This window comes from Conger conger, chromosome 15 (genome assembly GCF_963514075.1).
Source record: "Conger conger chromosome 15, fConCon1.1, whole genome shotgun sequence".
NCBI lineage: Eukaryota > Metazoa > Chordata > Actinopteri > Anguilliformes > Congridae > Conger > Conger conger.
The window spans coordinates 24,419,901-24,446,975 of NC_083774.1; the positions used below are offsets into that span (position 1 = coordinate 24,419,901).

General features: G+C 48.5%; 1 protein-coding gene across 1 annotated transcript in view; it reads right to left on the bottom strand.

Moving 5' to 3' along the window:
• Nucleotides 1-2,404: 2,404 nt before the first annotated feature.
• The window catches only part of smad6b (SMAD family member 6b), a 30,482-nt gene continuing 5,811 nt past the window's right edge, over nt 2,405-27,075 (bottom strand). Inside the window, exons 2-4 of the mRNA XM_061221865.1 lie at nt 26,996-27,052; nt 26,018-26,095; nt 2,405-3,346 (exon numbers count right to left, since the gene is read on the bottom strand). Coding sequence (XP_061077849.1) covers nt 2,805-3,346; nt 26,018-26,095; nt 26,996-27,052 — 677 coding nt within the window. The 3' untranslated portion in view covers nt 2,405-2,804. The remainder of the gene's footprint in view (nt 3,347-26,017; nt 26,096-26,995; nt 27,053-27,075) is intronic.

Here is a 27,075-nt window from a genome sequence, read left to right on the forward strand (position 1 = left end):
AGTTCTGAAAAAAAAGTTGTAAATGTATCAATTCTTCCCATCCCTCAGGAGACGGCATCATTCAGAGCAGTCAAATTCTATTTATTGCGCGACAGATTAACTCTGGTTTACTTTTCTGAATTGGGTTGCCTGCAGTTCAGTTCATCACACAGTCAAAGCAAACAAAATGGCTGCGCAGTCACCCCCACTAGTACAGCAAAGAAGCCTACAGAGCTGAGTTAAATCCGCAGTCTGGTAATCAAATCCATTCTGTAGGCCACTCACACGGTTCTCCTGTCCCCATCTCCAACCAGCCCAGCTATAAAAGCTGCCACAAGTATTTTTTGATCTCCAAAAAAAACAGGATGCTTTCCCAGAGATGCAACCAAGTGCGCAAAAAAGAGAAAAAAAATGAGCAAAAGAAGAAGAAAAAGCGCCGCAATTCACCCTGCAGAGTCTAATTGGGCCCACGTACCCGCTGTGGTTTGTTGTGTAATCTGTGAGCTATGCGTTTTCGGCTTCTCGCTGCCCAGTACAATCGTCTGCCAGTTCGTTTCCAGTGGTGATTGGGGCCTGTTTCCCACAACGCAGACACAAAGGCATGGGATAATGCTCCCCAGTTGCATGCAGCTGAGCTGGAGAGGAACCCGGCCTCCATGTTTGAGTTCTGCACGGGCTTGGCTAGCGTACAGGAAGCAGAATAAAAGAGGCTTGTGGCCCCTTGTGGCTCTCCGGAGAGGCCACCAAGGATGGACAGGAAAAATACATTAGCTTCCCATGGTGGAATGACCTATAACTTCCACTACCATTGGTGTAGTAATATACAGTTTATGCTACATTACAGCATATACTCCGACATCATTTGTTATTTGCATGGGTAACCCCCCTCTTCCTCGCTGCAGGAATGGCTCCTCTGCTCAGCATGGAGAGAGCTTTCTGTAAACACCGGGGCACGTTCATTAAAATAATTAGCACATTTAGCTAATTTACAGCATTCCTTTTCTCATTAAAGTCATAAAAATAGTGTGGTGGCGGTGGATGTTTTATGCCGATGGGTCTTTGCTGAACCTGAGCACTACTCACTACTATGCATGAACCCCCCCCCCGAAAACCTCCAGCCTCCACACTGACAACCAATACCACCAATTAGTAAGGAAGCTAGGTCCACCACTTCCAACCACGATTCATTTTAATAGATTTCCCAAATGAATCAAAGCTCAAAATGTTCAATCATGGCTTTTCAGACAAGAAAGGGTCTAGAGTTTTGGCCACCACCTCCATGATCACAACATAACATTCAATGTAAGGGAGAAAGCAGCCGAGACCAAGAAACCGCTAACCGCAGATAATGTGCACTGGGCTCACTGTACAGCTTTGTCTCAAGAAGGGCTGGGACCTGGCAGTGAGCTGTTGGGCCTCCAGACTGCAGAGCAAGCAGGCAGCGGTGCCAGGCCACAGCCAGCACACTGTCTTTGGGTGCTGGAAGCCCTGGAGGCCTGCAGGATTGCTCTATCTTCCCTCACCACAGTCCAGTGAGAAGCTCCTCGTTTAATCTGTATAACGTTTTCCGAAACAGACTGGCAATCTTCATGGATCTCAAGAACCTCAGGGTGTTCTGGTTTCGTCTGAAGTTCCTGTGACTGTGTCACTGCTGGTCTCTTGGAGAAGGAGGGAGGCAGGGTGACCAAGGCTTGTGACTGAAGACTTTGAACCTTATTTGTTGGGGCTGATGTCGCTGACAAAATTCATCAAATGCAAGCAAATGTTGACACTAAACAAGCTACTGCTGAATTATCTTTTAAGAAAACGAAATGGGCCAACTGCTACACTCCCAAACAAACCATGTTGCTTTGTTTAGCTGTGCAGCTTAATTTGAAATGAAACTCTGGGATCTGGAACTCTGGGATCGGGAAAAGTAAAAAGGAACTGTTGTGACCACCAGTCACCATAGATGTCACAAAATTAAGGATTAAACATAACACACAACATAAAAAAAAAATATCCGAATCAACTGGTCTGGTAAGGGGGGGGGGGGGGGGGTTGGGGGTACTGAACAAGACAACGTGGAACAGCAACTCAAACCTTCCTGTGTATCTCTCCATTGGTGCAATTTGCAGAAATAATGGGGCATAATGACTGGAGATGGCATTCCAGTGTTTTGGATGTTCACATGTACGACTGGACACATTGAATGGCACATTGAATGGCATGAACATGCCCACATGCAGACCAACCAGCTCTGATCTGTAAGTGTCAGCACACACCGAGGAGCTGCTGACATGATTGAAACATTTCGTAAAGAGGTCAAGCGCATCTCCATAAGGATACTCCTGAAATGCAAGATACTAACATACTCCCCCACTAACATACTGCAAACCCATGTGAGATGGGTGACACAAAATTAAAGACAACCAGAAACGAAAGAAAAATATTATGCGAATACTTTATTATCAATGTGTGAATGGTGTTAGCTTTTCGTCTGGATATTAATAGTACATGAAAACTATACACCAAAACCAGGCACATCCTATTTTTGCTGTATAATTTTTCAAATTGGTATTGAAAGATTCTTTATCTTTTATATATATTTATATATTTATATATAAGCCAAAGTGCATTTTCCGGTTTTTCTTTTTTCCTCTCTTCCATATACACATTGCACCATACATAAATAATTACATTGTAAAAATGACTCCGTATTTACAGGTATAATATATATTTCATATAATATATAAAACTTTATATTAAATCTAGGTAGATGATATTTGGGATATTTTCTGGTGAAAGCGGTCCGTCTGTCGTGTCTCTGTGTCTCTCTGTCTGTGTTATCTGTGGTTGCTGAGTAGGATCTCCAGCCAGCAGGGGCAGGAGGTGATAAACTGTCGGGAATAGCAGGGGCCCCAGCCCTTGGCGAAGCTGATGCGGACGCTGTTGGGGTCGTAGGGTCCGTCCAGGTACTCGGGGTCGGAGGCGTGCTGCAGGAGGCAGGCCCTGTCGTAGTCGAACACCTTGATGGAGTATCCCGGCATCACCTTGCGCACTACCAGGCTCCTGCAGTTGGGAATGTCCAGCGTGGGCGAGTTGACGAAGACGGGGTGCTCGCTGCGGTTGTAGGCCCACACGCCGTCGGGCTCCTTGCTCAGCAGGATGCCGAAGCCGATCTTCCCCCGCGTGCGCTGGACGGTGCTGCTGCGCTGCTCCAGGCTCAGCTGGCCCAGGCAGAAGCCGGTGCCTTGAGGTAGGTCGTAGAAGATGCTGACGGAGGGGTCGTACACTGCGTAGAGGCGGCCCACCCGCGTCCGGTGCTCCCAGTACGCCACGTTGCACCAGTGGCTCTGCTTGGGGGCGTCCGGAGACATACTGGGATCTGGGGTCGCGAGAGAAACAGAAGAGAAAGAGGTACATTTAATTATTTTTGACCAACCAACATTCATGACCACTACACATCAACTACATTCAATCAACAGCTACAGCAAGCAGGAACTAAGATTTGCTATAACGAAATACAACCACCACCAATTGGTCCCTTACAGGGGACAAATGAGACAGATAGATGCTTATTAAACAAATTCAAAACAAAAACGAAAAATTCAAAGTTACCACCCTGCAAATAGAATAGTCCCAGCTAAAAGGAAGGATTAGGTTTTAGGGGATTAACTGTCTCCTTTTGTTGTCTGCAACAGATGTCCAAGCTATAAATACAGAAGGAGGCATTGTATTGAAATTAAAGCAACATATAAATACTGTCTGTAAGCTGGCAGCCCTGCACTGCTCCCTGATATGAATAGCCTGGGGGGGTATTATTAGGTCAGTTATGCCTTGGAGGAGAGTACATGGTCTGGTCAGTCAACGCTTTCCAGAGGCTTTAACACTGACCTTGCCATGTATAAAATAAAGAGCATGGTTGATCTCCAGCCTGACATCGACCACACGAAACAGCGATAACAATGTTTTTTAAAAGGTCAAATGAAAAACATTGTTCTGTTGAAAATGCTAGCTAAGCTCAGTTGACATTTCTGTACAGAAAAACTGCGTGAGGATGATTTTCTACAGCACATTATTATAAATTCTTTTACAGGTTTTACAGATATTTACAGATGCAGTTGAGATTAAATATCTTGCAAGGGTACAATGGAGAATTAAATCAACATCCTGTGAGTTCACCACACAACTGCCTGCTATAAATATCACGGCTCTGAGATTAACTCTGACCTGTGGTGACCACATAGAGTTACATTTCTGCACACATTTCAGGAAATATAGTAAGATACAGCCTGCTAAACATGACAGGGCGCCTAACGGGGTGGGGAATCAAGGCTAAGGCAATTCAAGCTAACCAAAACCACGTGTCATTGTTTATGGCCATATAGTCCTGTGCATATCGCTGCCCTTTCTTCTCCCTGCAGGGGTTAACTCCCGCTGCGTAAACCGACTAAAACCACGCTGAGAGAGCCCAGCTAAGAACCAGGTTGGCTTCACTGCAGTGTCTGGAAAGTTTGAGGTATGAATGTTAAAATAAAAGCCACCACTGGAGCACTTAATATTTCAGAATAAAAACAGATCTAATATCTGGTGCATGCGCTGGGTTATGCAGAACCAAAGTGCTAAAAGGTGTTGAAACCACAGTGTTTGAGGCCAGCGTGAGTAATATGGGAAGGGGAGGGGGTGAATTATGTAGAAGATTGGCCCTGCACTGTGAGGCACACAGATTAGAAATGCAGCCAGGGTTTCAGTAAGGTAAAGCAAATAGTAGAGGTTGTTGTTTAGGGGAGGCAGGAAACTTGTGGCTTGATTTTTTTTTGGCTTTCCAAATACTGGGCTGCTGTAAACATAGCGACAGGAACTGGGGGCAGAGAAGCGTAGCCAGTAGGTCTGATCTCTGGTAAATGAACAATGGGGTTTGAATATCAGGCCTCAGAAAGTATGCGCACATCTATGCATACGTGCACGTTTGCTCACACACACCCAGACACACACATGCATGCAGGCACGCATACACACACATACACAAATTCACACTTTCATACACACAGACACACGCAGACACATACATGCAAGCAGGCACACATGCACACACACATATGCACGTATCCATTTGCACATACACACACACACACACACACACACACACACACAAATTCACACTTTCCTACACACGCAGACACATACATGCACGCACGCACGCACACACAAAATTCACACTTTCATACACACACACACACACACACACAAACACACATACACACACACACACACAAATATTTGCCCAGTGAGGGGTAACACAAAGTCAACACATAAATAGGAACCTCTTATAATTCACTCTCAGTAGTTGTTGGCTGCATTCGCGCTAACTAAGCTCGCGCAACTCAACACTGTTTTCACTAAGAAGCAAAAACGTCCCCTTCAAGTCACTTGATAACATCTTCTGGAGGTGAGAAACGAGTCCGGAAAAAAAAACCACGGAAAAGAAAGGAGCGGGAGCATACTCTTATATGAGGTCACATCCGCCTGTCATTCCCGGCTCCAACACCCCCTGCTCCCCTCCCCACATTCCTGGCAGGCAGGGCAGGGGGTCCCCATCCCCCCAGCACCAGCAGCACTACCGCAGGCTGAGGGACGGCATTCAGCTCCCTGACAACTTAGTACAAGCCTGCGACCTGCTGACCCCCCAGCCTTCATGCTATCAGCTCCCATTAACTCACACACAGAGTGAAGCCGTTCTTGTGCTTCAGAGAGTCTATTGACACAGAGGATTTAAAGCCCAGGCCTGTGGCCCCATTCCTTTCATTCTCACCCCTCTCCGGGCTTAATGACTGCCCTCCCCATTAATAAACCTCCTTTAAGGTGGCGAACGGCAGATACGCTACAGAGAGCTCCGCGTCGTCCGCTTTCCCTTCAGCTCAGCTTAACCTCACCACTCGCACACACACACACACGCACACACGTGCACACACATGCACACACACACGCGCACACACATGCACACACACATGCACACACACAATACTGAGCGAAAGGGAGTACTCAGGCACGCATGCTAGCAGTGTTAACTCAGGCACGCAGGCTAGCAGTGGTAACTCAGGCACGCAGGCTAGCAGTGTTAACTCAGGCACGCAGGCTAGCAGTGGTAACTCAGGCACGCAGGCTAGCAGTGGTAACTCAGGCACGCAGGCTAGCAGTGGTAACTCAGGCACGCAGGCTAGCAGTGGTAACTCAGGCACGCAGGCCAGCAGTGGTAACTCAGGCACGCAGGCTAGCAGTGGTAACAGTAACTCCCGCGGCCGGGTAGGCGGTGGGAGAGGAGTTGAGGTGGCGAGGATCGGGGCTGAGACAGGGGCCCCAGCGCGGGCCCTGGTGCCGCTCCAAACCCGCCTTCCTCCCCCAGTTCCCACATAACCTGCTCAAATTGCCCCCTCTCATCTGAGGCCCACGTGTGCCATTAGCGAATTCCAGCCCCGAGCTCGCTCCTCTCGGGGTATCTGAAAGAATTCAACCCGGACGTGTTTATGGCCCTCTATTGTCTATAATAAAACAGGACCGGCTCACGCGAGCCGAGGCAGGAGCTCTCTCGCAGCCTCGACACGGGCAGACGCAAGTCTGCTTTCCCTCACCCGTACGGCTCTGCCTCACTCTCTCAATCAATCTCTCCGCTTCTCAGTTCAATCATACTGTCGGTGTGAGAACTACGCCTAATTCACGACGTTTTCCACACAAAAACATTTACAATGCTGACCTGTGTTAGATATTCAACTCCCAACATATAGAAGGTATATAAAACTGACTTTTACTTCTAAATGTTCAAATCTGTACTGGTGGACTGGACTATTTATTATTATTTTTGGTTAATTCATGCGCTTGACAAATTTTATAGGTAGATTAAGTACCAAAATTTGGAGAACACTGTCAGCTGTGCACAGTTCTGTAGACTGAAGCCCCAGCCGTACCTGCTGTTGTAGTCAAAATGACACCAAAGCACAAGAAATCTAGCACCAGACCACAGACCTCATGGCGCAGAATCTCCCTGAGATCCTTTCCCAGATGTACCTGATGTGTGAAATGTTAGCAGCGCAGCGTATGAGCCTCAGCCTCCACGCCAGGCTGCAGCATATAAAGCCTGTCTGCTCTCCGCCTGGCGACACGCGGCTGTTTGACTAACTCTGAGTCAAGGCCACTACAGGCACACCAGCAAGCTGGAGCCTCTCTCTCCCCCATTTTCTCCTCTCTTTCTCCTTCTCCATCCCCCTCTCTTTCCCCTCTCTCTTGACTTTTCTCCTCTCTCTTTCTCTTTCTCCTTCTTCTCCTTCCCCCTCTCTCTCTCTCTCGGTCATTTCACAGTCTAATGGCCTTAACGGTCCTGCTGGAATGCAGTGCGTTTCGCCCTCAGCCCAGCCACACTGCCTCCTTAAGACATATGAGCCCACATCAAGAGAGAGGGAGAGGGAGGGTGCGGGAGAGGGAGAGGGAGGGTGCGGGAGAGGGAGAGGAAGGGGGGAAAAAGTCAGGAATGTCTGCTCTTTCTGCGGGACGTGGAGAGCGGCGCGCAGAGCAAAGGTTAATAATCTGTTTAATGTTTGGCCTGAGAGAAGACAAAGCATTTACCACAGGCAGGCCCTTTTCCTGTGCTCGTGCGTCCGCCTCGCAGCGAACCGCAGAAGAGCGCGTTTCAGAAGCGTGTGCGCTCCGGCTATCTCGGGCCCACGCGCAGGCAGAGTGCGTTGCGTCTCTGTGTACATGCGTGTGTGCGTGTACATGTGGGTGATAGTGAGAGAGGGGGCTATTACAGGCAGACAGAGTAGTTTTTTTAAAGTTGTTTTGTGTGTGTATATCTGTGTGTGGGAGAGAGAGTGAGTGGGCGGGTGGGGGGGGGGGGGGGGGGGGGCTGGATGTGTGCGTGTCAGACTGAGAGAAAAAAGAAAGAAAAAAATAGAGTTATGAAGGGCAAACTCATTAGAAACACCTTAACAAAACAGTCACAACCCCCCTCCCCCCGACAAGGCCCTGTTTATATAATTTCCAGGGCGACTCTGGCCTCCTCACAGTTCCCCTCTCAGCCTGCCTGCCTGCCTTCATCTCCCCCTCTCTCTCTCTCTCTCTCTCTCTCATTCTCACACACACACACACACACACACACACTGTATCGCTCTCCTCCCCCCCTCGTTAGTCCTTCCTCCTCTGCATACCATCATATCTCTTCATCTCTCTGCTCCACTCTTAAGTCTCTGCCTGAATAACTGCTCTACCTGTAGCGCAGCCTCAGAGTATGCGCTCATGGCTGTGGTTCATCATAAAGAGCTTCTCACCGGGTGGGAAACAATGGTAAAAATTCTCATGGTAAAAATAAAATAAAATGAGGACAGTTAAAATGGCAGTACAGTGATGCCGATACGGCGATACAGTGCTGCAGTACAGGTACAGTGAGGGCCATACAGTGATGCAGTACAGTGATGCAGTACAGTGATCCAGGACAGTGATGGCCATATAGTTATAGAGGTACAGTGACAGTGATGCAGTGATGCAGTGATAGCGGTACAGTGATGCAGTACAGTGATGGCGGTACAGTGATGCAGTGATAGCGGTACAGTGATGCAGGTACAGTGATGCAGTGATGCAGTACAGTGATGCAGTGATAGCGGTACAGTGATGCAGTACAGTGATGCAGTGATAGCGGTACAGTGATGCAGTACAGTGATGGCGGTACAGTGATGCAGTGATGCAGTACAGTGATGGCAGTACAGTGATGGCTGTACAATGATGGCGGTACAGTGATGCAGTGATGCAGTGATGCAGTGATAGCGGTACAATGATGCAGTGATGGCAGTACAGTGATGCAGTGATGCAGTACAGTGATGGCGGTACAGTGGACTGATCTTCCCCCTTCAACCTGATCAGGATCAGCCTGTGCTTCAGACGCGCTCCTCATGGGTGCACTGACACCTGGCTCTTGACGGTGTACGCAGGAGAGGGCGAGGTGGGTGGGGACAGGCAGTGTGCGTGTGCGTGTGTGTGTGTGTGTGGGGGAGGGTTAAAGCTGGGAGCAATTACACTGCTCTGCATCCATTTAACCCAGCCACCTTTTAGTAGTTCCGTTTACCCATTAGAGAAGTAGCTTTTGTTATTATATTTTCAAAATCGTCTCCCTTTAGTGTCAGTCTCTTTGAAGAGACACCCCACTTCTGCTCCCCTCCCCTGCTATGCACTGTAACACTACAGTCCACACACCTCTACCGAAACAGTGTTAAAACTGCATCAGACCAACTTTGGTCTCTTGAGCCAGACAGAAATCTTGTACTAATGTGCTAAAATAGCACATATATGTGTGACACACATCTCAAAATGACATAACTTTTCTTCTTCACACCAGTATTCCAATAACAATATATTGCTTGTGATCGATGAAACATTCTTTATCTACTGGTTTGGTTAAGTCCTGCATAAACGGCACAGCAACAATATCATTGTCGTATCATTACAGAAAGACAATTTGGTGCCGTAAAAAAGCAAACGGTCTCGTCTGAGATGTGAATCTGTGGGGACGCGGGGCAAGCGCGGGCCCTGTGACGGGGGGGAGCAGTGAACCGAGGGGCCAGATGGGGACCGAGGCACGGAGCGCAGATATCAATCACACCCCTCGCCTCGCGCCTGCAGGCACACAGGCAAACACAACCCCGCGTACGGCAGAGGAAGGAGGGAACAAAAACGCTCTTTAAAGGAGGGGGGGTGCAGACCATACGTCACCGGAGCAAAGAGGGCCCATGAAGCCAGGGAAAAAAAGGTTATCTGATGTGGCTGCTCTTTTATTTAGCTTTTCTTTTGTTTGCAGCCACAGGTAAACCAGCAGTCAAAGCCAAACACACTTACCCCCCCCCGGTCCCCCCCCCCCCATGCTCCACCGCCCACATGATTTCTTACCACACTGGTCTGTTTCTGCACGTACGGCATGGAGAACGCACAATCGGCACGGGAAACAAAGGTATTTCAAACCCAAAGTCAAGCTTCTGCCGAGGAAGTGGGACATTCTGCTTTTTTTTATTTCAATAACAAGGAAAGTGCACCATGGTAACCACCTGAAATCCATAGGAGTAGAGGACCTTAATTCCCCCTCTCAAACTACAAAAAAAAGCACGCAATTATGCCATTTCATATCCCAGAGATCTCAAAAAAAGATTTGAAAGTGTGTGAACTTATCCAGAACTGAACAGTCTCCCTGATTCACGCAATGCAAATGCTAAACAAATATAATAAAGACAAGTTTGCAGTCTCAGGTGTGGCGATTATACAGACAAGTACTTGCATTCATAAAACCATAAACAAGTAGAGTATTGGGCAGCATTTATTTTCAAAGCTCGGTGGTTGGATTAACACCCAGAGACAGCCATTAAAAGCAGACATTTCATGATCAATAACATTGATCATATCCATAATGATAACAGTCTTAACTCGCATTAAGAGGTGCACTGCAAAAAAAGTGTTTTAGTCTTGTTTTTTCTCTCATATATTAGCTTCTTTCAAGTGACATTTTCTTAGCCCATTGGCAAATCTTGAATTGAGTCCTTTTGTCTCACCTAACTGGCAATATTTCTGTCCTATTTAGTAAATAAGTAACAGAGATAAGTAACTTAAAGAATTTATATAAGATTACATTTATTGTTAAGACTGACTCATATTTTTTGGTTTTTGCGGTGTGCGTGAGGTACAGGGGCAGAGATTGGACAGGTGTGTACGACCGTCACACCTGCACAGGTGTATCACAGCAGGTAGGGCTAATCAATGAAGAAGTTTAAAAATGAAAAAAGAAGAGGCCACTGGAGCCAGGCTGGGCGAGACCTCAGAGGCCCAGCACCAGAAACAAAGACCCAGGCCCACCCCGCCCCCTCTCCCTGCCAGGCCCCAACACTATGAGGGAGGGCTGGGCTAAGTACTGCTAAGTACACAGAGGGGCTATCCTTCCTTATTATCCAGTAATGCTTTTAAAAGCAACACCAGGCAAATAATGAAAAAGACAAGGACAACAAGAAAAGCACTGCCTGGGGGTGAGAGAGAGAGAGAGAGAAAGAGACAGAGAGCTGGAATGAATAAAGGGAATATAGAGAACTTCATTGATGTCCCACGCCTGTTTTAATGCGGCCTCTTCAGAATATACTTTGGCAGAAGAAGTGTGTGCTTGTCACGCCAATAAAAGAACGTTTGAGAGACGGACAGGGAGAGGGAGGAAACGTGTGACAGAGAGAGGGCCAAAGCGACAGAAGAAGACAAACGTCGGGAGGGAAAAAAACGACAAACGCAACACAACCTCCCGAAAAACTTCGGCTTCTTCCCACCGGGGCACATGCGTACATGCGTTATTTCTCAGCTCCGCTAATCCGGGGAATGCTGAAAAGATGAACTCATTTCACTCAGGCTGGGCCGGTAGGAGAGCGTGGCTGTGCCAGGCCTGGAACCAGCGCGGCGACGGAGGGAGGTGGGGCCCGGCCTCTCATCCTGTGCCAAGGATTAGATTCCCCTCCAGCTATTAGACTCTACCACTGCGCTGACAGGGAGGGGGTGGGAGTGTGTGAGCGTGTGGAACGGGGGGGTGGGGTGGGGGGGTTGTGTGTGTGTGTTTGGGGGGCGGGGGGGGGGGGGGGGTGTGGGGGTGGAGCGTGGATGAGACTTGGGTTTTGACACAGCCCCGGCAAAGTGGGGCATTCCATTCTCTGAAGCTTGGAGCGCGGGCCGTTTCGGGATTAAGGTTCCTCCGATTTGAAACGCAAAACAAAGCGGAAAAAAGACAACCCTCCCTCCCCTCGCTCCTTCCCTCCCCCCTTCCCCTGCGCCCCCCGTACCTCTCTGTGGTACAGACTCTGGGTTTTTTTTTTTTCCTCCCCCCCAACTATCATTACAGGGCAACTTACAACTTACTAACAGGCTGCATTTAGGCTGGCGTCTCAGCTATCTCTGCCATCAAAGCCTGCTTTATCAGCCAGACGTACACACTGGGGCTCCAGTTTATATATATGGATTTTTCCCTTGGAGTCCTGCTTCCTGTGCTGCAGCTGTGCGGGTGGGGAGACAGGCACAGCAGCACAGGGAGACCGTGGGGCGGGGGGGTGTTCGGGGGGGCGGCACAGATCCCACTTCTATGCCATGGAACCTTTAACGAAAAGGACCCCTCACACTTTGAACGATAACCTATTACGCATTACACAAATATCTCCAGCCCTGCCTTCCCTCACTCTCTCACTTGCTCTCTTGCTCCTTTTTCTTTCTGAAGAACTAATGAGACAAAGTGGGGATGGCAGATAGTTAAAAGAATCCATAAATTAAATCAATAAACAAGAGAGGGTTTAAAAAGCACAGGAAGTTCTTTCCTAACAAGATTAATGAGGAGGGAGTCGGGTCGTTTGTTCTCCCCTCTGGAGGAGCGAGGAGCTGGGCCGTGGAGCGAGGGCGCTCCCTCCGGAGGGGGAGACCCCGTGTCCCACCTCCTCAGGATGTCCCACCTCCTCTGGATGTCCCACCTCCTCTGAGCCTCCTCCACAGCTCCGGTGTGTGAGAGAGGTCAGGAGCCCAACAAACAGGGAGGCCGTCCGCACCTCTGCGAGCATCACAACACGTATAGTGCATCTACACAGAGTCCTGCCCAACACATATAGTACATCCACACAGAGTCCTGCCCAACACATATAGTACATCTACACAGAGTCCTGCCCAACACATATAGTACATCTACACAGAGTCCTGCCCAACACATATAGTACATCCACACAGAGTCCTGCCCAACACGGATAGTACATCTACACAGAGTCCTGCCCAACACGGATAGTACATCTACACAGAGTCCTGCCCAACATGGATAGTACATCTACACAGAGTCCAGTCTGCACATGGGGCACAACACGGATAGTATATCTACACAGAGTCCTGCCCAACACGGATAGTACATCTACACAGAGTCCTGCCCAACACGGATAGTACATCTACACAGAGTCCAGTCTGCACATGGGGCACAACACGGATAGTATATCTACACAGAGTCCTGCCCAACACGGATAGTACATCTACACAGAGTCCTGCCCAACACGGATAGTACATCTACACAGAGTCCTGCCTGTGTAGTCTGCCCACAGGCACTTGTGCACAGAACCCTATCTCAGTGGAGAGTGTGCAATGTTCTACTGCACTCTCAAAAATAAAAGTGACAGTGGAGATACAATTTTGTCCTTCAAGGATCAAATTTTTCTTATGTACCCTGAAGGAACAGTGACGTTCTCTTTAGGCAGACATGAGTATGCTTTCCAAGCAAAAAAAGGGTACAAATTCATTATATATTGCTGACTAGGGCTACAATTTTATGTACCAATAGGGTACTGCCCCAGTGACAAGTATTTGTGACTTTTTTTAGGCAGTTTTCGTACATTTGTTTCTGAGAGTGTGGTGTGGAAAATGTACATGTGACTATCTGCATGGATAACAGCATGCACAACAATGCACAGGATCTGAGCATGTGCAGTATTTCAGCACAGAATTCCATACGGACACAAACATGTGCAGTGGTCTCTCAACCGCTTCTGTCTGTCCACCCTGACTGAGTGTGGGAATACACACACACACACACACACTCACACACACACACACACACACACACTGCTGTGTATACGCTTATCAGAAATCTGTCATTGTCTGCCCTTTCAACATCAGCTACATCCACACTATCAATCGGCATTTTAAACATTTACAGGGCATGGGAAACAAAACACATGCAATCTCTACAAAAGCATGCTTTCTGTGTGTGCTTCATGCCAAGACCACGTACACTTCAAACGCACGCACACAGTCAGGCAGGCAGACGCACACACGCACACACACGCACACACACACACACACAACCACATGCTCACCCCCCGCCCCCACACACACACACACACACAGACACACACAACCACATGCTCACCCCCACACACACACACACACACACACACAGACACACACACACAACCACATGCTGACCCCCCCACCCCCCCCCCCCCCCCCCCCCCACACACACAATCACACACACACAAGAACCCCACACTCATATCTGTAGTGGAACTGACATATCTGATGGTTTCAGAAGTGGGGATTGAGCAGGAGACCAGTAAAATTGGACTGTAATTTTGGGGGATTTGGCGGAGGGCAGGGGGCCATGTTTGGCATAGGCAGGGGCTCTGGCTGTACCATTCCCTGTCCGGTGAGCCGCCTGCCAGGGGAAGGGGAAGGGGTTCTGCTTCACAGGACTCCCCCAAAGAGGGTCACCCCAGCCCCCGCCAGGAGAGGCTGCTGAATGTGGGGGTGGCATGGGGCCAGTGGGTTGGGCAGTCGCAATGGGAGAGACCCTGCGCATTCCTGGACCCCCCCCCCTCCCCCCAAAATGTCCTACTCTAGCCAGGAGCAGTGGGGGAGGGGGGCTGCTGACAGGCTCCGAACCTCTCTTTCCTAATTCCGCTCCCCTCTCTCTCCCTCTCCCTCTCTTTCGCCATCTCCCCCTCTCTCTCTCTTTCTGTCTGTTTCTCAATCTCCCACTTTCTCTCCTCCCTATCTCTCCCCGAACCTGTTTTTCTCTTCTCCTGCGTTTCGACGTCCCTTTCCCAAACTCGCTGCTTTCTCAGCTCTCCGCGTTCCTCTAACTCATAAACATTCAAGGCCTCCTTTCACGTCCCAATCTCTCTCCAGTCCCACACCACCCACGGCCAGACCAGAACCGCCAGGAGAAAACGCAAACAAAGATTTTCCTTCATTATATGAATGACATGTCTGTCTTTACAATCAAAAACACTTCATTTTGTGGACGAAATGAAATGAAAACCCCGGGTTTCTCAGACAATGGCGAGGACGCGGTTTCCGCTGAAGGATGGCCAGAGCCTATATTTATTGAGACTTGTTTGTGTCACAATAATTTAAGATGAAAGCCTGTGTATTCTGTTACCCTGCCCCCTGAAGCGAAGCTGTCATGACGGACATGGCTGCTGTTTAAATACCGCGGGGCTATTGATTTAGCCCTGTCAGGAAGACGGTGATGCCAGGGTTTCGTTTCCATCGCTGAGTAACCCACACTCCCTCTCTCACCGTCAGCCCTGAGAGCCACTACCTAAAACAAAGCAAACGCCTTTCCCTCTCAACGAAAACCTTTTTTTCTTTTTTTTTTGAGATGGTCATTAAAAATGCAAAAAGCAAAACATTTCCAATAATTTATAAAGCCGATGCCTGTCAACATCTGCAAAGAATCTTTAGGTTAAAGTGAATGGCAGGATTTCATTAGGCAAATTGCAAGTTGGCACAAACTCTGAGGGAAAGAAGAAAAAGCCACAGCCAGTCCTATAATTTAAACCTTATTTTAAAATGCGACAGGCTGACTGCACAAACTGTGCGGCAAAGCTTTCGGAAAAAAAAAGAAAAAAAACACATAAATAAATAATAAATGAACACAACATCGACACACCTAAAGGGGACCTTCGCTTCTCGCCCGTAGACCGCAGCGTTTTCGCTAATTGCCCTGGTGCTGCGAGATTTCCCGTTCCCATTCATGCGCCGAAAAGCTCGGCGTTGTCGCTTGTAATTAAATTTTCAGAGAATGTCTGAACCATGGAAAATGTGGCGATGTTTTGGAATGGTACGTATCCAGTTGTTTTTTTCCCCGACGTTTAGGGCACTTCACAAAGCCCTCCTTGTATTTTCTTTTTTTTTGCAAAGAGGTTCCTCGAATTCAAACTCTAACTAACCAAACACAAACAAGGTTATTTTTTTCTTTGCCAGACTAAACGTGTCAACATCAACAAACGCAAGAGTGTGTGGCAATCCGGTCCTCGGAATCGGGCACGGGAGAGAAAGAGATCCTGAAAGAAACGCAAGACATTGCGAAGGTGGGGGGGGGGAACTAGAGGAGTGCACTTTTAGACTGCGTTACGGAAACTTTGAGGATTAAGGTGAAAGAGAGAGCACGAGTGATGATGCCTTTGGAGCTGCCCAAGCTTCTACTGCGCTCTAGGAAGTGGACCGTACCAATACAAGGCACAACATCCCCATTCCCTAGCCTTGTTACTGGGCTCTAGGAAGTGGACCGTACCAATACAAGGCACAACATCCCCATTCCCTAGCCTTGTTACTGGGCTCTAGGAAGTGGACCGTACCAAGACATGGCACAACATCACCATTCCCTAGCCTTCTAACTGGGCTCTATGAGGAAGTGGACCATACCAAGTGGGCTCTCGTTGCGTGGGTCCTTACTGAGATACCGGATGGCATGGGCCTCCGCAGATAATCCCGGCACTGCATTCTGGGACGTCAAGAATGCGACGGCTATTCTGCGTTTTAAAAATACTAACGGCGATGTGTTCGAACACAACTGCCAATGCCTCCCCTGGGAGGAAGGGGGTGGTTGGGGGGGGAAGGACAGAAACATTCTCAAATCTATTTTAACCCGGCAATCAAACCACAGGTCCGCTCTGTGACCGGCCCAGAGCCACATTTCTGGGTTTATAATTGCGGGTGAACTGGTCAGGAAATAAAAACAATATCAATAACAGGCACCCCTTCCCCCGACCTCACCCTGGCCCCCCGTCCTCCCGTCCCCAGCGGACCCCCTCCCTGCACGGCGGGAAGGGTGCATTTCCAGCGGGTCGCTCAAACGGCGTATTGTTTCCCTCCTCGCAGACTTTCCAGATGAAGCCGCGTTACAACACAAAACTAACAGTTGGAAATTCCATCCATTTTTAATGGCGCTCCTCTCTGGTTATTTGTTGCTGTAACCCCGCGCCCTGCGCTGAATGAATGGTGCTATTGGAGGAGGGCAGCACTGCAGCGGAGAGGGAGAGTGGAGAGAGTCATCAGGGACCCCCCTGCCCCTTCCACACGCACGCACACACACACACACACACACGCACACACTCACACACACACACGCACACACACAAACGAACACACGCACACACTCACACAAACGAACACACACACACACACACACACACAGACACACACTCACACACACGCACACACTCACACACACACACACACAGACACACATTCACACACCCAAACATGCGCGCACACACACACACACACAAACATGCGCGCACACACAAACGCGCACACACATACGACCACACTCGCATACGCCCACACACACATACTCATACCACAGCAGTATATCCCAGAATACACTGCAAGATGACCTCATTCACATTGTTCATGAAAAAAAAAAAACAGAAAAAGAAATTCATGTTATGCCAAAGCAATAATTCCACACACTGTGCGTTTGAACTGAAGTGCACTGTTTCTTTGGCTGGTGTGCACTTCTTCCTCCCTGATGCTTCTGAGAGAGATGTTCCGCTTCGGTCACCTCAGATGTAAGGCTTCTGAGGTGAAGGCATTCTTAATCAATCCCAGAGCTCTACGAGCGAGTCTCATGTTTTGGCCACTGGGCGTGATCTGCTAGCTTTACAATGCTGGCCACCAGTCATAGCTGCCCTGTGCTATAAGTAGTTCTCACACTCAGAACTTCCACTGAATCATCTTTGAGACTATCAGTGTGGACAAATTAAATTAGCTCAGGGCTGTAAACAGCATGAATTTAGAGACGATTAAGAAGAACTGTCCGCCCGGCATGTGTAAGCGGGATATTTATCCTTTCTGTACATCTGTAAAACGATCCCGAAGCCCTTAAAGGAACACCTGTCCAACATCTGGCCCTGTATCTGCCCGTATATCGCACATACAGTGTATACATTGGGCATATAGAGACTGTACCCCCTCCTTCACCAGAGACACCGGGCAGCTAATTCACAAGGGAACGCTGCCACTGTCAACATGGTGAAGGCAGCGCCAGATAAGGTTACCAAGTGTTACAAACAAATACAGTGCTTAACAGCTTCAGCGCTGTTGACTTTGCTGGTGTTTCATTCGCTTTCTTCAGGGTCCAAAAAGATAAGGAGCTTTTTTTTTTTTTTTGTTCGGCAGGTAAAGGTCATGCCTCCTATGCGAGTCCAGAGGCACCATAGCAGTTGATGTGCATGGAGACACAGGTATGGTATGGTATGGTATGGTATGGGCCCAGACCACCTGTGGAAGATCACTGACGATTCTAAATAGCGCCCACACAGCAATCAACCTCAACTACAACCCATGTGACTCCATGGTCTGCCTCTCACAGTATGCCACAGTATTGCAGGCATAAAAAGACCGTGGGACAAATGAAGGTTAATGCAGCCAGACCTTCAAGCAAAACACAGCTACGTGTAGAGTATCTTAATCATCACCCAATTAAAAAACTAAAAAATTTATAGCACAAAGTGAGACCAACAAGTTTATTCCATACATAAGCAAAGTCACTGGTCCAATGCCTCACAGTGAAAAAACCAAGCCTTACTAATACAAATAGCAGACGTCTTGAAACCCCAACAAAACTCTCTACAACCAGCAGAGAAAACAATAATCTCCTAATCTTGTACCTGTCGGGATCTGATTCCAGCCCTCCTCAAAGAGAATTCTTGCCGGTTTCTGCCACACACACACACGTCCATACACACACACACACACACACTATCTGCATGTGCATTGTTTTATGTGCATTATGTTAGAACAACAGAAGGAGACAGGTGTTGATAGAGTTCATCTGTATGAGCTGCTCTGACTGAACAAAACAAACATGACAGAGGGGCAGTGGGGGGGGGCAGTACACAGCCCATCTCAGCAGCTGCTCCTGAATCACGGTCGCTGGCCCTAATTTCAAAATTGCCCCCCTCCCCCCAATGCCATCAAAGAGCCAATTCACTGGCTCGCATCGCTCCCGAAAACTGGGCAGGTTTTTTAAAACAGGATGTTTGGCGGAGGCCTCTTTCCCCTCAAATAAACAATCCACAAAACCTGATTTTCTGAGGCTGGGTGGAAGTACTCGAGTCACATTATTTCCACATCCTGTATCCTGGAGCAACCAGTCCCCACCCCCCCCACCCCCACCCCCCACCCCCGGGAGTGTGGCCGGGCATGCTCTGGGCTGCGGTGGAAACCGGAGTCCGCATGCCAGGGGTCCGAGAGAGAAGGGTCAGACTCGCACCGGCAGGGGGGCCGCGACCACCGCTGACACAGCTCATCACACGCACCGTCGTATTCGCCCGCACGCGTAACATAAACAACACGGGGCCCGGGACGACACAACACCCCGTCTACGCGTCAACACAGAATTCTCGACGGAATAAGATTTTCATTTTAAATCCAAAATGAATCGCTTGAAAATATATAATTCAATCTGAATGATAATATATATTTTCAGATCTACCACGTGCATTATCATTATAGTTAACGAACACTTTCAGGGAATAGCCAGCCCTTCTAATCAGTCCCTAATGTGGGGGTAGCGCAGCTTGTTTTGATTGCAGAGCTGCATGCCCTCAGAGCACCTTTCATGTGAGATTGAGGCGTGGGCGCAGGCTGGTCGGGGCAGGGGCAGGTCACGTTTCATTGTGTGTGTGCCACCGTGCCGCTCAGCCACCGTGCCACTCGCCCGTGAATAAAGCGGCAAAACACCCTTTTTGTCTGTAATGCGGATGTGAAAACAAACAAGTTTTTGAATGAGATTTAACAAAAGAAGGTCTATAAAAAGTTCACGCCGCTGCTGCCCCAAGTAAACTAAAAAGGGAAGGAGGTTGCGGGGGGGCTGGGGAAGGGGGGGGGGTGAGGAACTGGCGCATTCATACTTTTTTTTTCTTTTTTACCGAACTTTTTTCTTTAAACTTTTGATGCAGTTATGCTGACTTTGGGTCCTGCCCACATCAGAAAGGAGAACCTTTCGGCGCCCGGCGGCAACAGACCTCCCGGTCAATATCCCGCGCCAGCGCTGGCACAAGTCACATGACCTCAGGGACGCCGCGGAGGCTGCGGCCGCCTCACCAAACGGCGGGACCAGCTCGGCGCTATCAGGTTCAGTCCCCGCCGCACCGCCCGTGCCCTTTCCTCACAGGGAAATGGAACTGAACTTTGATTCTGAGCCATAACCTCAGCCTCCCTGCTTCACCGACCTTGAATCTTTCCATGACTTACATCCACCTTTCCTGCTTTCTCATAACAGAGGAGGAAGGAGGGATAAAAGACAACAGTAATTCAGCACGGCAGAGCACGACACGTCCGGGTGCTTGTAAGTTCTTGCCGGCAACAACGGAACACTGGAGATAACTACGAGTTACGCCGACAAGTTATTGTTTTCGCTTGTGCTAACCACACTGATCACATTTTCAAAATGATAGTTTTTATGTATATTTTAATTATTACATAGTTTTAATTGATCTACGTTTGCATCCTGTTGACAATTAGGGTGATGAAGAATGCATTACTGATTCCTTTGTTTACAGGCCAAATGGAAAGAATGCATTTCTGTACAAATTGGATTTATACTGAGGCAAAAAAAAAAAGCAGGTTATTATCGTCTAGCAAATGGAAACCAGACCTGCAGACTCCTTCCTGACACTGGGAGTGGGGAGCTTTTTGGGGGGGCTTTACCCTCATCACAAAGGGAGAGCACGTGAGAGAGAGAACGAGGGAGAGTGAGAGAGAGAGAGAGAGGGAGAAAGAGAGGGTAAGAAAGTAAAAAGTTCCTAAAAGAAGATCTTACTGCTTTTTCTTTTTTTTTTTTGGGTGGGGGGGCGGTTGTTCTACATATTCTTTTAAAATGTCAGACCCTACAAACTCCTGAAACCCTTGCTCCTCACATACTAGTACCACGCATCTCGACTGCAGGCACTGTCAGTGGTGCAGGAGAGAAACCACTGGACCCCGCACAGAACCCTGCTCTTTAAAAAACATCAATATGGACCAACATACCATAGCAGGTCACCACAATTTAAATAAATAGATGGATTTGTGAAAAAGAGCAGCACATCCTTGCTGATAACCCCTTCATCACCGCAGCCTGTGGGGACCTGACCCCTGACCTATGACCTGCAGATCTTCCTGCCTGGGGTCATGTCCTTCCACACTTTCTCAAACCCCCCCTTAATGATAAACTGTATGGCAAACGGTCCAACTTCCGCAGCACACAATGTCTGGGCAACTTTGTCTTCAGCCTAACAACGCAATCCCAGAGAGTAGACATACATATCTAAACCATGAGCAGAATGTCTTTCTGCAGAGTCGAACGAACGAATTGGGTAACTTGTCTGACTCTCTGCGCTGCCCTGCAGGGTGCGCGCACAGACCCAACGGCTGGGAGTCTGTTTGCCACCCAAAGCCCCGCTTAAGGTGTCACGCCTAACTGTTACCATCTCCGCCCTTCGTTAACATCTTAAATGAATGCCTTGGATGAAAAGGGGATTTTCTTTGTTAATTGTTTATGTTACTCTTTAAAAAGATCGCCCTTAGTCTATTTATTTAATTTAAGACTGAGTCCTTGCTTGCACAGCGCACAAAAGGATGAGCTGTGTCCGCCTTTCAAAGCCCTCAGGGTGTCACTGGGGTCCGTCTTATCTCCGTGTCCTCCCAGACGCAAATTCCCAAATTCCAGTCGGTCCCAGATGCATTAGCCCTCTTTCCTGTGAATGAGCCTGACCTTAAGAACAAACACCACAGCCCTGAATGTGAAGCACGGCAAAGCACAGAGACAGGCTTCTTAAATCTCCCGAGCTTTCAAAGAGCTAATACCGCGGGCGCGAACGCAGGGAGGACTCAAGCTGTGAGAGAAAGAGTGACAGAGGGAAACAAAAAAGGTAGACGGACAAGGGAAGAACTGGGGTGGGCAGAGGGCGCATGCAATTAGCATACAGACGTATAATTGTGGGCCAGCGTTCAGTTGGATCGTTTTCCTCATTAAGGGATGTTTCTCGGGAGTACGCCACCGAACAAACGAGTGTCAACAAAGGAGAGTCGTGTAGGTATTCTTCGTACACAGTGAGGTCGGAGGACGGCAACGCACTGCCGTTTCAACTACCATCTACGAACACATCCAGGCATCAAACGAATATCGAGAAATGTAGGCTAGAAAATTGTGGTTAGCTGGAGACAATGTACGAGAAAAGAACACATGGTAAGTACAGAAAACTGTTTGTTTCTACTGAGCTATTATGGGTTTCCCATTCTGTTTACTCAAATGTGTTCCAGCTGAAAGTTACTTACTACACAGAAGACAAACAGATTATGAAATATTTCAGTTTTGGAAGTGCCCAAACCGTATGGCCCACTTTACCGTGCCAGCACCAAAAGTAAAGACATACCTTTAAAATAGGAGCATTGGAACACCTGCACAAGCCTGCCGTGGAGGAAAGGTGTGTGTGCGTACAAAATAACAGAGGTGCTAGGCTAGCTAACACTGCTAGCTGTCGACTCCATGAATCCATGGAAACCCAGCCATACAAGGTAAAGCAATAACCATAAAAACACAGGTTATTGGGGATTGGAAAAAGGGATACTACCAAAATATGCATGCATGTACATACGCATGTATTTATGTGCTTATGTGTCTTTCTTTAGTTCTTCGTTAGTTTCTTGAGTTAATTGTGACAGACCATGAGATAAACTGAATTGACAAATAATATTTTCTGTGCTGCCATGTTATTGCTAATTAATGGTTCATATGTAATAATTATCATCAATAAATACCTAACAAAGTGCATAGTAAGTGCGTGTAATAATTATCATCAAATAACCCTAAGCTGGTCAAGTGTGTCACCACTATTCGAACACAGTACTGTAACTGCTGCGAAGCGTTTACAGACGTTTTCATCCCGGTTCTTAGACCGAGAGAATCTCAGCAGCATTCCCTGCACGGCATCAAAGAATGAAAAAGGACCACAAAAAAAAAAAACGTGCAGAGCTCACAAGCTCGGTGTGCGAGGGAAAGGAAAAACACGTGCACAGAAAGCTGCCCCTCTCTCCCAGTCATACAGGAAGCAATGAGATCCACTTCAGAGCGCAATATTCTCATCTCCAATGGGCCGCATCGCGGCAGCGAGGAAACAGGTGTGCAGCCAGTCGTGTGTGGCAGACACACTCAGTGGCAGTCGTACACAGGCGCACACACAGGCACACAAAGGCGTAAGCTGCCACACTCTAATACACTTCCACACACACACCAGAGACACATACAAACACAAACACACACACACACACACCAGAGACACAACACACGCATATGTGTCCGAAGTGCCCAAGTTGCTCTCAGATTTTGCCACCGATTAGTCAAATTTGGAGAACTTATCTTAGACTGGTTTCAATACTCACCACACTAAGCCAATTCACTAACCATTCCCAAACATCCCATAATGCACTGTTATGTTATTAATGCAGCAGTCCTTGCTTTACCTGGTACCAAAAAGCAACTCAAGATTAAAGCCTTTTTCTCAGTGCCCTAATGCAAGTGATCATCCTATTACTTTTTCGTAACATCACCTATAACCCTGTTCCTGAAATCTCAAAAAGTTCCAAGTTCCCTTCAAGTAATAGAAAAAAAAAAGCTAATCCACCAACCCGACCAGTTCAAATGCGTTCATCAGCCATTGTTTGACAGAGAAGAGGAATGTTCAGACAGGGGTATTACTGTAGCCCAGGGCTGCTATCTGCTGCTGCACATTTGGCTAACCCCCACATGCCCCCAAGCCTTGCTTTTAAGAGCTTAACTAGTTCCTGCTTGGGGTGGGGGTGTGAGAGTGCGGAGGACCACACATACGACTCTTGTTAAATTGATCTTTTCTTTTTTTCTTTTCTTTCCAAACACTTAACCAGGCAGGAGAGGGTGGGGTAATTCAGCTCCCTTGTATGGTTCTGCACTTTGGGCTAAATAAGATAATCGGGCCAACTGCATTACCCAGATTTCAGGCAAACAAGTTAAGAGGCTGTATGAGAATGCGCTCTCTATGAAAGAGCGCTGACCTGTAAGCACCATGTTCCCCAGATGGAGGAAAGGTTTTCCCACTTACGGGAGGAATCGCAGCTACACGCCTTTATCCAACAACAACAAAGAGCTCCTCAATAACAAGAACATTTCTGAGGGCCACCACGGCATCTATTTTTCTTGGTTAAATTAATTATCAGGAGTCTTCTCAATCTGCAACAATCCTACGCTGGCTGACTCCTTCTAATGTTCACTTTAGCTATGCTGACCGGTTGGCTAATCCGGACCACACAGTAACTTTGTGGCTTTCGTCTCACACGAGAGCGAGGTGAGTCACCGCAGGACTTTGACATCCACCCACCCAGAGAGGCAGCATGGGCTCGTCGCGCGGGTTTGTCAAACGGGTACGCACGCGATAGCGGCCCCAGAACGTGAGAACATAAAACTTTCAGCATGACGTGTCCATCCGCTGTTCGCCTCGACCTCTACTCTTCTACTTCCTGCGAGGGAGCGCCGACAGCGTTGGCATTATCATAAGGGAGGGGCACCGCCCAGAAGAGTCCCAGAAGCCGACCAAACTCCAGTGGTTTGGGGCCTGTACGTGATGTTTGGCGCCCCTTCTCCACACCAGGGGCTCCACACAGCCTCGTCTACAGAGGCTGCGTTTCCTCTTTGCATAACTTTGATCCCGACCGTGTATAAACACGGTTCCTATTTCATAAGAGAGGGGCGCTTAACTGCACCTCCGTTCACAGCTAAGGTTCCTCCAGACCCCCTCTCCGTCCACAACAGCCCGGTCAGAGGCCGTCTGGAAGCAGAGATTCGAGGGGTGTGGGGGGGGTCGGGGGGGGGTCGGGGGCGGTCGGGGGTGGGTTATGTGGATCTTATTACAGTGCAAGCCCACTCAAACATTTTTTAAAAAGAAGAAGAAAAAACCAGCAGAGGAAAAGCACGCTGCGGTCACTCCGCACGCCATGCTTCCCGCCCCAGCCCCTTTATCGCGCCGCGGCCGGGAGACATCTTAATGGCTCTTAATCAGGAGGAGCAAAGACCGACTCAAAAATAAAAACAAATTAAGCACAAAGTCTGCGCATTTATCCGAACACACCGAGAGGCAACCGATGAACTTCTGCACTGGGGAATTAGATTAGCCGCTCCACTCCGGCCCTGGCAGTAATACTTTCGGCCCTGGCCAGACCGCTGAAATGCTGGGCGTACACCCAGTAGAGGTGGACAGTCATAATTTACACAATAGCATGAACAATAAACATGATATCACCCACAATAATAAGCCTCCTGCCCCGCGCAGATCCACATTTGAGATAGCATTGTTGATTAAAAAGGTGGTCAGAGACCTGAACGCTGCCAGGGCTTTGTAGCGCTTCGCAACCGAGCCCTGCTTATGGATCACCTCTGCGGCTGCCCCGGCCTCCCCGTGAAATCCCACAAACGCCGAGTCGGCGCTGCCGTTTTCACACAGAGCGGCAGAGGCCTGTATGTTCCTCTGGGTCCCTGCAGGGGGAGCCCCGCCTCAGCGCTCCTCCTCGTTGTTGGGGAGACTCAGCTTCTGTCCCCATTACAGAGCTACCCTGTCCCGCTTGCCCCCGTCCGTCACACCTGCGCCGGGGCACGCCGCAGACGGAACGGCACCGATCGCCCGGACCGGTATGGCCCCTCGGCACGCTACCCACACGGCCCTCCCTCAGATCGGAGCGTCTGATAGGCGGGAAGTGCGATAAGAAGGGAGAGTCACGCTGCTCTGGGTGATTCACTGGCCCTTTGATTCAGTCAGGGGCCCGTGCTGAGCGCAGCACGCACACACCAAGCGCAAGGGCAGTAAAGGAGACCTTGCGGTTGTTTAAACTTACCGACCGATAATTTTTCACCGCCGCTAGTCAGATTTTGGCACGAGCGTGCCGGGTGAAGGATTTATATCTTGATGGAGCTAGGCAACGCTCGCTCACATGTATTAACACTTATCTTCAAACATCAGCGGTTTCAGTCTTGTGACGCAAGGCGGAGTGTCTACTGAACTCAGGGATAAACGTAGGAAGTATGGGCAAACTGCTCGAACAATGCTGATATAAACCACAACATAACCCACATTTTAGTGTGTTACACTGCAGAAATGGGCCCAGTGCAGTGGGCCTTCCTGTTCTGGAGCTCTGCAGGTGGACCTGGCAAGGCTCTGCGCTTTGTAGAGGGGACACTCACCTGAGAAGGCCCCTTGTGTGGCATTCGGGGAGCTGGAGGCCTCAGTTTCAGTGTAAGACAATGTTGAATCTGACAGATCTGGAGAGGAGTAAAGACAGGATGGTCAGTGTTTGGACTTTCCCAAGGCCTTCATTAATCTCCACACTCTTCAGATGTCTTGGTGGTATGATACTATGCGCTGTCCACAGGTTAAGCCCTTTATCACAGCACCACCATCCCAAAACTGGAATAGTAGGTTTAATGTCTGCAGGTGAAGAGCCATCACTCCGTTCCTGAACCATCAAACTTCCCACGATCCACTAATGCGATATTTCCAGATATATCCGCAATCCATTGAAATGTCTTAAACACCACCAAGTCATGTTTCCCTGAAAGCTATGGCCCAGCTTGGTTTGGTTGCATTGCCTGCTGATGCATGTTATGCCAGGGTAGGAACCCGTCAGTAGCTTAACACACTTTCCCTGTCCCCAAAGAAGGTGAGTACTGCTCTACAGCAGCATGGAAACAAACCACACTGATATCAAAAGCGCTGAACAAGTCAAGCAGATACGGTTTTGAAAATGTGCCACACTGCGGTTCTGATGACCCACACCACAGATAACCCAGCCTACCCACCTCTGTTCCACAACATGGCATCTCTGCACTACCCAACTCTATTTAGGGTCTGCTTTCCACCCTAATTTTACAGCACAATGTGTCTGCACATCTGCACTAATTCTATATCAGTACACCACAAAATGTTCTGTTTTAAATAATCTCTAACAAGAGTAAATCATAACCTCAGAAAACAATGTCCATCATTAAATAATCACTGCTTCCTCCTCTCTCGCTGAAGCAGCTACACAAAATTTCCAAAAAACAGCCGATGAACATTAATTTAGTGAGGAGGTCAGATGGTAAGTAAACTTTAAAATGGCTTTACTTCCTGTCTGAAGGCAGGGAGGTTGATGGGAGATGTAGTGTACATTGCGGACTTACCCAGTGGCTTGTGTTCTTCAGTGGGGGAGAGCCTTGAGTAGGGAGGTGGAGGTGACTCTGAAATACAAAACATTCATTTG